Source organism: Schistocerca serialis, chromosome 8, assembly GCF_023864345.2.
Source record: "Schistocerca serialis cubense isolate TAMUIC-IGC-003099 chromosome 8, iqSchSeri2.2, whole genome shotgun sequence".
Classification (NCBI taxonomy): Eukaryota; Metazoa; Arthropoda; class Insecta; order Orthoptera; family Acrididae; genus Schistocerca; species Schistocerca serialis.
This window is the reverse complement of record NC_064645.1, coordinates 272,850,039-272,864,434: the sequence shown is the minus strand read 5'-3', so window position 1 is coordinate 272,864,434 and position 14,396 is coordinate 272,850,039. Positions and strand designations below refer to the sequence as shown.

General features: G+C 35.6%; 1 protein-coding gene across 3 annotated transcripts in view; it reads left to right on the top strand.

Moving 5' to 3' along the window:
• LOC126416382 (uncharacterized) overlaps window positions 1-13,104 on the top strand; it is an 822,286-nt gene extending 809,182 nt beyond the window's left edge. For all 3 annotated transcript variants that reach the window (XM_050084062.1, XM_050084061.1, XM_050084063.1), the window contains 2 exons: window positions 751-919; window positions 11,220-13,104. In XM_050084062.1, the coding sequence (XP_049940019.1) occupies window positions 751-919; window positions 11,220-12,208 (1,158 nt within the window). In that variant the 3' untranslated portion in view covers window positions 12,209-13,104. The remainder of the gene's footprint in view (window positions 1-750; window positions 920-11,219) is intronic.
• The last annotated feature ends 1,292 nt before the right edge of the window (window positions 13,105-14,396 follow it).

The following is a 14,396-nucleotide window of genomic DNA, read 5'->3' as shown; positions in this document are numbered from 1 at the left end:
AGGTTTTTGAGATTTGTTTTCACATCCTGTTTTACAATCTATTACTATTTTTTTCATGGCACTGTTTGTGTCTTCTTTTTCGTTATACTAGCTCTGTTTAAATTTCTCCCTCTTGTACTACTGAATTATCTTTTTCAACTCGCCAAAGAGAACAAAGAAAGAGAAAGAGAAAGCAAAAGGTTTATAAAGGCAACAAGAGAAACAAGAGTTTTTCTCTAACATAGATTTAGATTCTAACGTAATATACGTTGACACAAATATGAGAAAATGGAAAGCATGAAATGACTTCAGGAAAAGAAATTTTAACATTTGCAACATTACAATGATCTAAAATGTTTCACAGTGGAGGAAAATTACCAGTGAGTTCTTACAATCACAAAATCAAACCAACCACCATTTTTGTCTCTGTTTTTATAAGGATTTCATTCTAGTGAATAATTGCTGAAAACTAGCTTTGGGGGCTTATTTTAAGAATGTTGCAAGTACAGCAGCCAAGCTCCTTTTTAAATTTACCATGACAGCCACCCTAAAAAAAGGAGTACTATAAATCAAACACACAACTTAGCCTATGTTTGATTATTCAATGAATGAAATGAAGGCAGAGGAAACTTAAAAAAAAAAAAAAAGCTCAGCAATTTGTGACTGGAACCATGTGTAATGTTTTTGTGTTGCAGCAAATATTTTTTCCCAGATGGTTAATAAATGTCATTTTGCACCCATACTCTTGACATGGTTGAATGTTTCCTGCAGGTGGTGTTCATCCCATTGACAACAACTGGTCAGCTGTATGCAGTGTCTGGTTTGGATGAGACGCACATCGTGTCTCAGCTCTCACACCTGCTCAGGGACGGACAGTTCCCAATCAGAGTGTGCCTTGTGGCAGGACCATTGCCATCACCTTTACCTGCTGGTTTTACAGGTACTGACACTAAATATCCTATTAACTCACAAAGACATTTACAGTGTAGTTGTAGTAGTGATGAAGCAAGTACACAGAAATGGTGTTAAGCCGGAAGACCTTCCTATAATATGCTGACCACAATATGCAGCCTATATGGTGTAATCAATGATATTGTTCATAGTGACCTGATTTTTAATTTATTTTTAATTTTTTGGGAAAGTGGGTCTTTTTGTTAGAACTTTCATGCAGCAAAGACATAAATCATCACATGCAACTTATTCTTTCTTTAGAAACTTTAACATAAGCACCAAAAAATTATTTTAATAGCATATCAAACTGAAATTGTACTACAGTATGCAATAGCAATTCAATTTACAGAGAACCATGCACACTGAAGAAATTATTGCACATGACATGTATAATTAATCAGTCAATTTGCCGATTATACTTTAAAAAACGAATCACGGTACAAAATAATATATGCTTCTTATTAAGTTACTAGCTGACAGAACTTGCATTGCCTGGGTATTCATTTTGCCAACTTTCTATTAGAGACAAAAACAAGAAATTAACCGTGTTCATAGTGTAATATTGTAAAAATTCATTTCCATCTTTCCATGAAAATGCTTTTGAAAGTATGAAACAGTTGTAGAAAGATCCCAGACAGTTTCTGTACACTGGATGCAACTGCTTCACAAATCAACAACACGATTTTGTAAATGTCTCTGTGGCAATGCCTCTTCACAGTTCTGTAGACAGCTATTGCTTTTGCCTACATCCATTTGTGCTTTCCAGTTGAAAGCTGTTAAAAGCACTGCCAGATGCCAGGCATTTTGTTAAGTTGACTCACTGCAGGAGTGTCATAGTAGTAAACAATAAATGTATTAAAACTTCATGCATGATGTGACATTTTTTCATGCATCTCAGTGTTTTGTCATATATCGTGAAATGCGTGTATTACAAAGATATATTTGTGTAGGTGTATTCAGCAGCATATGTGGATACTGTAAGTAAAATATGTTACAAATAGAGCCAGTAGGGAAGAAGTAATAAATTTAAATGTCACGCATGATGCAGCAGATTTAACACATCTAATTGTTTGTGATGTTACATCTCCTGAACTATTATAGTTAGGTAGCTCTTATCCCCACAGCTATTGTTATGTGGCATTAAGGGATATGTGTAAAAAGTTTAGTGGAAATCAGTCAAGTGGTTTAGGAGAATGTGTGGCATGTACACACATACAGACATCCATTTTTATAATATGTGTGGGTTAAAACACCATCTAATTCATAGTTTCTGAATATTAATTTGTACGTTGGGAATGTGACTTCTTAATGCCAGCATTGGATATGAGAAACAAACCTAACAAAGCCAAAGACAAGAAGATCTTCCTTGTCAGATAGCAGATACAATGATCCAGCCTATAACAAAGATGACTCATTGTTCAATTGCAGATGGAGACAAATTTCATTTTTTAAGCAATACATCCAATGGATTACTTATTACTGTGTATGCCAGTGTTCTCATGTTTAGCATATTTTAACACTAGCTTAGCACTTGATGCTTCGCTCACATGGACTGTATGGCTTGCAGAGATTTTTTTGTTTTTATTTAATCAAATTTTTATGTTGTTCAAATATTGCAACATCTTCTAAGCTTTTCGTGATAATTAAGGCCAAATGAGCACTGTCTTTTCCAAATGTACTTGTGACCAAAAAGTGATTCTGCTAGCTGGAGTCCAAAGTTTTTGTCAATCAGACCTTGGAAGTGAAATAGCAATTTTCATAAATTTAGCTTCAAAATTTTTATTATAACAAAATATTTTCTTAAAAATTTTCATCCCCTATTGCACTCCCTTAGGGGCTGAATTTACAGAAACACTGTAATAACTAATTTTTTTAATATTTCTAACTGTGAAGTTGAACACCAAGTGTCACTGATGTAGCCTTACAAATCCTTTAGCAGTTCTTTAGTAATTATTTATTTTAAAAAAAACCTTCACCCACTATTTTACCTCCTTAGTGGTTGAATTCCCGAAAATTCAAAATGCTGAAACATATTTATTTTTTTATTTTTTGACTGGAAAACTAAATACCAGTTTTCATAGTTCTAGCCTCAAAATTCCCTTAATAGCAATGTACTTTCAAAAAGCCTTTCTTCCCCTATTTCATCCCCGTAGGAGTGGAAGTTCAGACAATCCCTTCTTAAACAGCGCCTACAAAATAAGATCCACGCCCTCTCCAAACTTCAAGTTTTTGTCCTGGCAGTAGGGCAGGGCAGGGTGGTGATGAGTCTGACCCTGTTTCATTCCCTCAGGGTTTAAATTTCATCCCTGACTGAGAAACCAAACACCAATTTTCAAAGATTTACCTTTTAACGTGCTTTTGCAATAAAATATTTTCATAAAATATTTCACCATCTATTTCACCCCCTTAGGGTTTGAATTTCCAAAATACAAATTTTCATAGCTCTAGCTTCAAAAACTCTTGCACAATGAAATATTTCCACAAAAACTTTCATCCACCCCTTTTAGCACCATAGGAGTTGAATTTCCAAAAACACTGAAACATTTTTTTTTCCCCCTAACTGAGAATCTGAATTTAAATTTTCATAGATTTAGTCTTAAAAACTCTTTCATAATAAAATCTATTAATAACATATTTCACCCACTTAGGGATTCAACTTTGAGAAAACTGAACACAAATCTTTTGTTTGTAACCAAGAAGTCAAATATCAAAGTCCGTAGACCTAGCTTTAAAAATACTTTAGTAGTCCTTTAATAATGATATATTTTCAAAAACATTTTCCACCCACTATTTTCCCCCTTAGTGATCAAATTTCCAAAAATGCTGAAACATGTATTTTTTATTTTCTGAATGTGAAACCAAATACCAGTTTTCATAGGTCTACCTTCAAAATTCCCTTAATAGTGACCCACTTTCAAAAAGTTTTTCATCCCTTATTTCTGTCACTTGAGAATGGAATTTCAGACAACCCCTTCTTAAATGATTCCTACAGTATAAGATCCACACCCTCTCCAAACTTCAAGTTTGTATCCTTAGTGGTTTGGGCTGGGCAATGATGAATCAGTGAATTAGTCTGACCCTATTTCACCCCCCTTAGGGGTTGAATTTCCAAAAACAATGAAACACGTATTTATTCATCTCTGAGAAGCCAAACACCAATTTTCATATATTTAGCTTTAAACAGAGTTTCACAGTAAAATATTTTCATAAAATATGTCACCTTCATTTTCACCCCCTTAGGGGTTGAATTTCCAAAACGGATATGTTTTGTTTCTAACAGAGAAGCCAAATACAAATTTTCATAGAACTAGCTTCAAAAATGTTTGCACAGTGAAATATTTCCATAAAAACTTGTATCTACCCCCTTTACCCCCATAGGGATTGAATTTCCAAAAACAGTGAAACATGTAATTTTTTATTTCTAATTCAGAAGCCGAATTTAAATTTTCATAGATTTAAACTTAAAAACCTTTCACAATAAAAAATTTAAACAAAAAAATTTAGTCCCTATTTCACCCCCTTAGGGATTCAATTTCCAGAAACAATGAAACACATATTTTTTTATATGTAACTGAGGAATCAAATACCAATATTTATTGAATTATTCAGATAGTGAAGGGAGACGAAAATTTAATAGTCACGGGTGACTGGAATTCGATAATAGGAAAAGGATGAGAAGGAAACATAGTAGGTGAATATGGATTGGGAGTAAGAAATGAAAGAGGAAGCTGCCTGTTAGAATTTTGCACAGAGCACAACTAAATCATAGCTAACACTTGGTTCAAGAATCATAAAAGAAGGTTGTATACATGGAAGAAGCCTGGAGATACTGACAGGTTCCAGATAGATTATATAATGGTAAGACAGAGATTCAGGAACCAGGTTCTAAATTGTAAGACATTTCCAGGGGCCGATATGGACTCTGACCACAATCTATTGGTTATGAATTGTAGATTAAAACTGAAGAAACTGCAAAAAGGTGGGAATTTAAGGAGATGGGACCTGGATAAACTGACTAAACCAGAGGTTGTACAGAGTTTCAGGGAGAGCATAAGGGAACAATTGACAAGAATGGGGGAAAGAAATACAGTAGAAGAAGAATGGGTAGCTTTGAGGGATGAAGTAGTGAAGGCAGCAGAGGAGCAAGTAGGTAAAAAGGTGAGGGCTAGTAGAAATCCTTGGGTGACAGAATAAATATTGAATTTAATTGATGAAAGGAGAAAATATAAAAATGCAGTAAATGAAGCAGGCAAAAAGGAATACAAACGTCAGAAAAATGAGTGCAAAATGGCTAAGCAGGCATAGCTAGAGGACAAATGTAAGGATGTAGAGGCTTGTCTTACTAGGGGTAAGATAGATACTGCCTACAGGAAAATTAAAGAGACCTTTGGAGAAAAGAGAACCACTTGTATGAATATCAAGAGCTCAGATGGAAACCCAGTTCTAAGCAAAGAAGGGAAAGCAGAAAGGTGGAAGGATTATATAGAGGGACTATACAAGGGCGATGTACTTGAGAGCAATGTTATACAAAGGGAATAGGATGTAGATGAAGATGAAATGGGAGATATGATACTGCGTGAAGCGTTTGATAGAGCACTGAAAGACCTAAGTCGAAACAAGGCCCCGGGTGTAGACAACATTCCATTAGAACTACTGACAGCCTTGGGAGAGCCAGTCCTGACAAAACTCTACCAACTGGTGAGCAAAATGTATGAGACAGGTGAAATACCCTCATACTTCAAGAAGAATATAATAATTCCAACCCCAAAGAAAGCAGGCATTGACAGATGTGAAAAGTACTGAACTATCAGTTTAATGAGTCGCGGCTGCAAATTACTAATGCGAATTCTTTACAGACAAATGGAAAAACTGGTAGAAGCCGACCTTGGGGAAGATCAGTTTGGATTCCGTAGAAATATGGGAACACATAAGGCAATACTGACCCTACGACTTATCTTAGAAGCTAGATTAAGAAAAGGCAAACCTAAAATTTTAGCATTTGTAGACTTGGAGAAAGCTTTTGACAATGTTGACTGGAATACTCTCTTTCAAATTCTGAAGGTGGCGGGGGTAAAATACAGGGAGCAAAAGGCTATTTACAGTCTGTACAGAAGCCAGATGGCAGTTATAAGAGTCGAGGGACATGAAAGGAAAGCAGTGATTAGGAAGGGAGTGAGACAGGGTTGTAGCCTCTCCCCGATGTTATTCAATCTGTATATTGAGCAAGCAGTAAAGGAAACAAAAGAAAAATTCGGAGTAAGTATTAAAATCCATGGAGAAGAAATAAAAACTTTGAGGTTCACCCATGACATAGTAATTCTGTCAGACACAGCAAAGGACTTGGAAGAGCAGTTGAACGGAATGAACAGTATCTTGAAAGGAGGTATAAGATGAACATCAACAAAAGAAAAACGAGGATAATGGAATGTAGTCGAATTAAGTTGGGTGATGCAGAGGGAATTAGATTAGGAAATGAGACACTTAAATTAGTAAAGGAGTTTTGCTATTTGGGGAGCAAAATAACTCATGATGGTCAAAGTAGAGAGGATATAAAATGTACACTGGCAATGGCAAGGAAAGCGTTTCTGAAGAAGAGAAATTTGTTAACACCGAGTATAGATTTAAGTGTCAGGAAGTCGTTTCTGAAAGTATTTGTATGGAGTGTAGCCATGTATGGAAGTGAAACATGGACGATAAATAGTTTGGACAAGAAGAGAATAGAAGCTTTCGAAATGTGGTGCTACAGAAGAATGCTGAAGATTAGATGGGTGGATCACATAACTAATGAGGAGGTATTGAATAGGATTGGGGAGAAGAGGAGTTTGTGGCACAACTTGACTAGAAGAAGGGGTCGGTTGGTAGGACATGTTCTGAGGCATCAAGGGATCACCAATTTAGTATTAGAGGGCAGTGTGGAGGGTAAAAATCGTAGAGGGAGACCAAGAGATGAATACACTTAGCAGATTCAGAATGATGTAGGCTGCAGTAGGTACTGGGAGATGAAGAAGCTTGCACAGGATAGTGTAGCATGGAGAGCTGCATCAAACCAGTCTCAGGACTGATGACCACAACAACAACAACATTGATGTTGCTTTAAAAATACTTTAGTAGTTCTTTAATAATGATATGTTTCCAAAAAAAAGCTTCCACCCACTATTTCATCCCCATAGGGTAAAATTTTAAAAAATGCTGAAAAACATATTTCTTTATTTCTGACTGAGAAACCTAATACCAATTTTTGTAGATCTAGCTTCAAAATTGCCTTAATAGCGACATTCTCCAAAAAACCCTTCATCCCCTATTTCATCTCCTTGGGGTTGGAATTTCGAAAAATCCTTTCTTAAACTATGCCTACAGCATAAACTCTACACCTTCCCCAAGTTTCAGCTTTGTATCCTTAGCAATTTGGGCTGGGCAGTGATGAGTCAGTCAGTCAGGACATTGCCTTTTATATATAGAGATTGTGGCTCAGTGCCAAGTGAGTAAGTGTCTCAAATTGCAAATCCTAAGGCTCAGAATCCAATCCTCCATTGGTCTTGGGATTTTTTTCTGTCAGTTATTGCTCCTTTCACCTCTGTGAAAAATGTGTAGCTGTACCATGGTTCAGAGTATTACTGATCCAAAGGTCCCCTTGTATCTGGCTGCGTAAATCAGTTCAAAATGAGAGGGAAACAAAGACATACCATACCCATTAGAACCATGCCTAAAAAAGCACTACAGTGTTCAAACCAAATTTCAGATTGTGGACAACAAAAACTTATATTTCTGCAATTAATGGGAGTAACGTTTCCACAAAGTGCTGATAGTGAAGCTAAAGCTTGTAATGTACAAAGTAAGTTGGGTGTCTGCTTTTATACCAATAACAAAAGCCTAAAGAGCTTTCCTCTCCTTGTAAATGAATGGCTTTATACAGTTGTTCCAAATATCAGGTCTTGTCTTAATATGTATATTGTGTCAGAATGATTCTGCAAATTTTTCTTTCTCCACATCTCTCTCTGGTCTTCTCATCTCTACCATTATTCAATCATTCCCAAGTGTTTCTTGCTTTTTATGTGTCAGTTGTCTTTGTCTTCATCTTTTGACAACATTTCAGAAACACATTCATTCTCATAATCTCAACAGTTTTTCATTGCATCTTGTAAACTACAGGGTGTTTATAAATGAATATCGGGGTTTTAATGGTTTATAATATTTATTACGTTAAACTTACAGTTATAAATGATACGTCAAATGAAAGAGCAACTAAAACAGTTTTACCAAGAACCTTATAAATGTTCAATGTGAGCACCATTTGTCGCACGGCGTACATCAAGTCTATAGCCAAGTGCTGGATAGGCCACAAGGGGCCCAATGACAGGGCTTGCTTTGCATGACCTCCACATTCACCCGACCTAACGCCATGCATTCCTTTGAGGCTTCATCAAGGATTGTGTGTATGTGGCTCCGCTACCAGCAGACCTCCCTGAATTAAGAAACTGGATTGAAGCATATGTTGCTACAATCACTGAAGACACACTTATCAACGTTTGCGAAGAACTCGGCTATAGACTTGATGTGTGCCATGTGACAAATGGTGCTCACACTGAACATTTATAAGGTGCTTGGTAAAACTGTTTGAGTTGCTATTTCATTTGACATATCATTTATAACTGTAAGTTTAATATAATAAATATTATAAAATGTTAAAACCCTGATATTCATTTATAAACACCCTGTATATGAATTTTTAAGAAATCTTTGAAGACCCACATCTTAGTCTTCATGTTGTTCAAAACAGTGTCATTGAATAAATAGAGTGTAATCCTTGCTTCCTACAACTGTCTGTTTTGTGTAAATTACAGTAAAGGGAATGCTGAAGGAGCCTTCCATTATTTCAGAAAACTGGTCTTCACTGGACTAGAATAAAAAGATTTCAGGAATATTCTGTGATCTCACAAAATCCTTCAATTCAGTTAACCATTTATTAAAACTCCACAAACTTAAGAGCTTTGGGATCAAGGATACTGCATTACAGTGGTTCAATTCCTACCTGATTGAAAAATGAGTTATTTTAAAACTAAACTCAGTTAAGTACTACTCCAAATGAAAAACTATTTCCTAAGGGTTTAAGGGGTACCACAGGGTTCATTACTGCATTCATGCATGTTTTTGTTGTATGTCAATGATTTATCATTAAGTATCAATGCTCATTCAGTCCTGTTCATAGATGACACCTCAGTCCTGATAGAAAACGACACTATAGAAAAAAATTACAGATAGTGTACAAAATGTGCTAGGAAAACTTGAATCTTGGTTCCATAAAAACAGAGTAAAACTAATAAATGTTTTCAAGAGATAGACTTTGTCTCTAAATCATAAGCATTGTGTCCTATAAAAACAGTCCATAATAATTGATTTGTGACAGAAGAAAGCCATATGAAATTCTTCAGTCTTTGGCTCTTTGAAAAGATTACATCATAACATTTTAGAGAAAAATGTTATTTTATCATTGAAGAACCCATGGAAGACAGTTTTACACTTTGAACAGAGACTATTAATCTGTAAACTGTTACTATGTAACATATATTGTAGTGTTATATGTATTTTTATTAGATATACTTGCAAACTGTTCATCTATAATGGATAACATTCTTAAAACAGTGTAAAAAGACCTTTTGTAAATTATTATACTTTTTGTAAACTTGACGTGTCTCCTGCCCAACAGATTCAATGATCTGTATACAGTATGTAATAAGACTAATAAATCACATTTCATTCCATTCATAAATGGGGCATTAGAATAAGAGAATATTCATAGGTTTCACAGTGAAAATTGAGCCTCTGAATTTGGTTAGTTGGTTAGTTTGGGGGAGGGGACCAAACAGCAAGTTCATTGGTCCTATTGGATTAGGGAAGGATGGAGAAGAAAGTCAGCCATGCCGTTTCAAAGGAATCACCCCAGCATTTGCCTGAAGTGATTTAGGGAAATCACAGAAAACCTGAATCAGATTGGTCAGACACAGGATTGAACTGTCATCCTCCCAAATGTGAGTCCATTGTGCTAACCATTGTGCCACCTCACTTGGTAGTAGGTTCTTGTTAGACATTAGGCTTTAGTTGGATCTCAGCTATCACTTACATCCTTGTTGTAAATGTTTCTAAATTGTTAGTTCTGCAAATTCTATAGTACTGGACTAATAATAGGCTCTTATTTTCTTCTGTTTATCAAGTTTCTGTTGAAATTTTGTTTCCAACAAAATGTTGGTTACAGTATTATTTCTAATATTTAAGCCAACAACTACTTCATTTTCAGTTTTGATTATCTTCTTTGTTTGTGCTTAATTATATGGACTTCTGTTTAATTACTAATTGTCTCGCTAACTCAGTTCCGTGTTTTATTAGGCTGTGGAAAGCAAAAATGTTGAGTCACATTAAGTCCACAGTACCCTATGCTATTTCTTTATTTCCAAACCCAGTAACCATTTAGATTTCTCTTGATAAATGTATTTAATATGCTATCTCTTTTAGTCCTCAGCTTCATCATTACTTTCACATTATAAACCACAATTTTCCTACAGTTCGGTTTTCATTTTTTTAAACACTGTCTATAGACTTTCAGCCTGTTACTCTGTGTGGAATGATATTAGGCATTAAACTTGTACGATTTCTAATAGTTATCTTTAGAACTATTTTTGCCAGATCTTCAGATACAGCATCTTCATTTCAATCTTTTATCAATAATACATCCTAATCCTCCATACCCTCCTTGGTATGTCTCTTTGGACTAAGACATATCCTGACTGGCACTCAATTTGGCCTTCTTCAGCCCATTATACATTTGACATTACATTTTTCCTGATATGTACACCATATTCCAGTTTCGGCAGCTTATCTTCAGCCCTTGTGATTCCACAGTATACAGTTCCTAGATGGAGTGAAATGTAAGCAGCAGCCTACTTATGGGTCATAGTATTTTATTTCAAATAATCTCAATGTAGCAAGGCACTGGTACAGTAGTAGCTGGGCATGTCCCTTATGTAATGACACACTGCCCAAGTTCCCTCAGTCTCCCATGCCCAACACACTTTCACTGTAGATGAGAGAAACTAGTGTCACTGTGCAGAGTGAAACTCTATCTTACAACATGAAAGGAAGGAATAAATAAATGAATAAAATATCTAATGTTAACCACTCTTGCCAGGAATTTTTCATGATCAGTGGTTTTAGACTTGAGACAGTTATAAGCATTTGTCAACAGTAGTTACTATTTAAACTATCATTTTGTTATTGTTCCATTTTTTATGTTCCAGGCAATCTTTGGCTTGAAAGCTGCCAGCAGGAAGATGTTATCCTGGCATGTACACTGCCACCAGATGCTGATCTCTCTTGTCATGGACAGTTTACATCCCAGATGCAGCCAAAGTTCCTCGAAATCGATGCAGACTCCCAGTTTCTGCTGTCACGACCTTTACTGCACCACGAGACAGAGATGCGAATGTTCAAATCACCTCTACTCCAGGGTGTGCTTGCATTTTGTCGTGAACATGGTGATCGCTGGAGACGTCAAATTAAAGTGACACATCATATATTTCCATCAAATGAGACCTTACTGCAAGTACCATTACCAGCATCCAAGGAGAAGGCAGAGAAAATAAAAACAAGACAAGCAACTAAGAAGTCTGCATCATTTACTTACATGCCATATAATGGAAATGCAAATGCAAAGGTAGAAGAAGGGCGTAACCTGCCTCCTGCTGTGCCACCGAGAAACGAGTCACGAATACCACCCGACAGTGGTCCACCGAGTGAAAATCGCTGTCACCATAACCACGTATCTCCAAAGGTTCAGCAATATATCAACAACAAAAACTACCCATCAATGTATCAGCCTGAGGTATCATCTGCAATATCTGGCCAAAGTCGTACTGCATCTACATCTCATCTACAGCAAAGAATTCAGAGTCCTCCCTTGCCACCTCCAAATGCAAATTTAAGGAACAAAGAGGTATCATCTGGACTGTCACTTTCACCTGATGACCTCCCTTACTCTCATGTTGCAGATGCAATAGTAAACAATTTTAAAAATGGTGAGAATACTATTGATGAAGAAAATATATATGCAGAAATATGTGAGCCAAAGAATTCGTCCTCTAGAGATGTCAGAAAACTAGACTTTTATTTTCTGAAACACAGAGGTGCAGAGAAACTCAAAGAAGATTATTATTATGTGCAGTTTGATAGTGGCAGTGAGAGCAGTGCAGTGCTAAAGGAAGAAGTAACTTACGATACAGTTTGCTGATATTGACTGTACATTATTTAGCTTTCAGAATGCTTAAAATTGTCAGAATTATCTGCAAAAAATCTGTACTGTTATCAATACAGATAATATAATGGCTGAATTTTAATTGTTGTAAGCAACTGTGATGTCGCATTTAACACATTTACTGAATTTATAAAAAAAATCATCATGTTCATCTGATTATATGTTTAATTCTGTATCAGAACAAAGGAAGAAATTCAAACATGCACATAAATATGTACTGCACTGCATTATGTTACACTTCAATAGTTAACAGAAGTGTATCAATGCAGTCCAATACAAAAGTATCCATTGCTCAGAATATTAGCTTTTTGTCCACAGATACACATCAGATTGTGAGCATATTGCAGAAATACTTTTGTATGCAATGAGCAAGCTTCCATTTCCACACCTTTCACTTCCTTATACCTGGTCATTGAATTTCAGTTAACAAATTTTCAGTGTATGTCTCCATTCTATATGTAGAAAGCTCAGATGAACACACACTATTTCAAGATTGTACAAATATGATTCATGTGCTCAGAAATTAAAATTCTACACTTTTAAAAGGGATAATTGAGGCATAATGGCTGAAAAGATTATCCAAACATTGCTAGACACAATATGATTAGGTACAAAGGTTCTGAATATGCTTGTTCAAAAATACTCTTAACTTTATAAACTATATACTGATTTTGAAAAACTATGATCACTCATTATATGCAAGACCCTGGAAGATAAATTTTCAAATGTGAATAATTTAATGGAGTGCTACGAAGTAAACATAAATCATGCATCTCATTTTGTACTAACTGATGTATATACTGTACGTAAAATGACAAAATGTAGAATTTCCATTTACGCAATAACATTTGAAAATAAAAATTTGAAAGAAATTTTCCATGTGCTTTAGTTATAGTGAGTCCAGTATTTGAACTAAATAAATACAGTTCTGTTTTTTTTTTTTTCATCACCACCATTATAATATCAGGCAAAATAAATGACTACAAATGATCTGATTAATTTGGTAATGCTCTGAGAACGCTTTTGAGAGCAAAATTTTGGAAATTGACAGCAGTGGCTTGTGACACCGAGTTTACTTTTGATCACAGTCACATTGCCTTTGGATAACTGATTGTTAGTCACATCAACACAGACTGATATACAGTGGAATTCTTAGATAATGTAATTTTTTTGATGCGTTGTTTCAGCAGTATTCAGTAAGAGATACCTTTCTCTCTTGATGGATGAATGCGCAGGACACGTCTTCCATCTGGACTAATTACATAGGCGTAGCTTATGAGAGTTGGTGTCGGGAACAGGACAGGCATCCTGCTGCCTCAGAGTATTTCTCAGGTTCAATTGTTGGCATAACTGGCATATGGGTGAGGGCAGGAGTGTCTTAAGGAAGGATAATCCTGATTCCAAGATCTTATAAAAAATAGATAGCTCTGGGGGTTGGTGTCATTGGGTTGGTACCAACCAAGTGATAAGAACAGTACCGGTACATCTTCATATTCATTATTGAGATAGATAAAATTTCACAGGGATGAGAGAACATGAAAAAGCTACAGAAAGCTAAGAAAATCTGTTACACAACATTCAGCACATTTTAATAGTTGCTATTCAATCTGTATATTCCATTTTCACAGGTAGTCAGCTGTAAGGTAAGGAAACTTTTGATGTGTGAGGGGGAGAAGCCATCAGAGTCAAAATACTGTTGGTAGTTTTGAAAATTAATATGCACTTAAGTTTTTATGGAGCCACCAGAAAATTTTAGGACCATACAAAAAATATGGCCTTATTGCATAAGCAAATACCACATGAATGAAATGCAAAAATGATATTGCATTAAGATTATAAGGGAATGAATAATGTATTTTGGCATAGGTAATGGTTATGTATGATTAAACACTGAATCTGAACAAGTGGCTTACCCTTGTGATGTAATATGAAGTTCACAAGCTGGCCCACAAATAGCTTCTTGTAGGCTGGTACCACATAAGTGTAAACACATGTGTTGCAGGTTTAAGAAAAAAAATAGTCAAGGCAGCAGAAGATCAAATACACAAAAAAACATAAATCTTTAGATAACACAGGACATACTGAATTTAAGTGATGATGGAAAAAATATAAAAATGCATAAAATGAATCAGGCAAAAGGAAATGCAGATATCTAAAGCTTGAG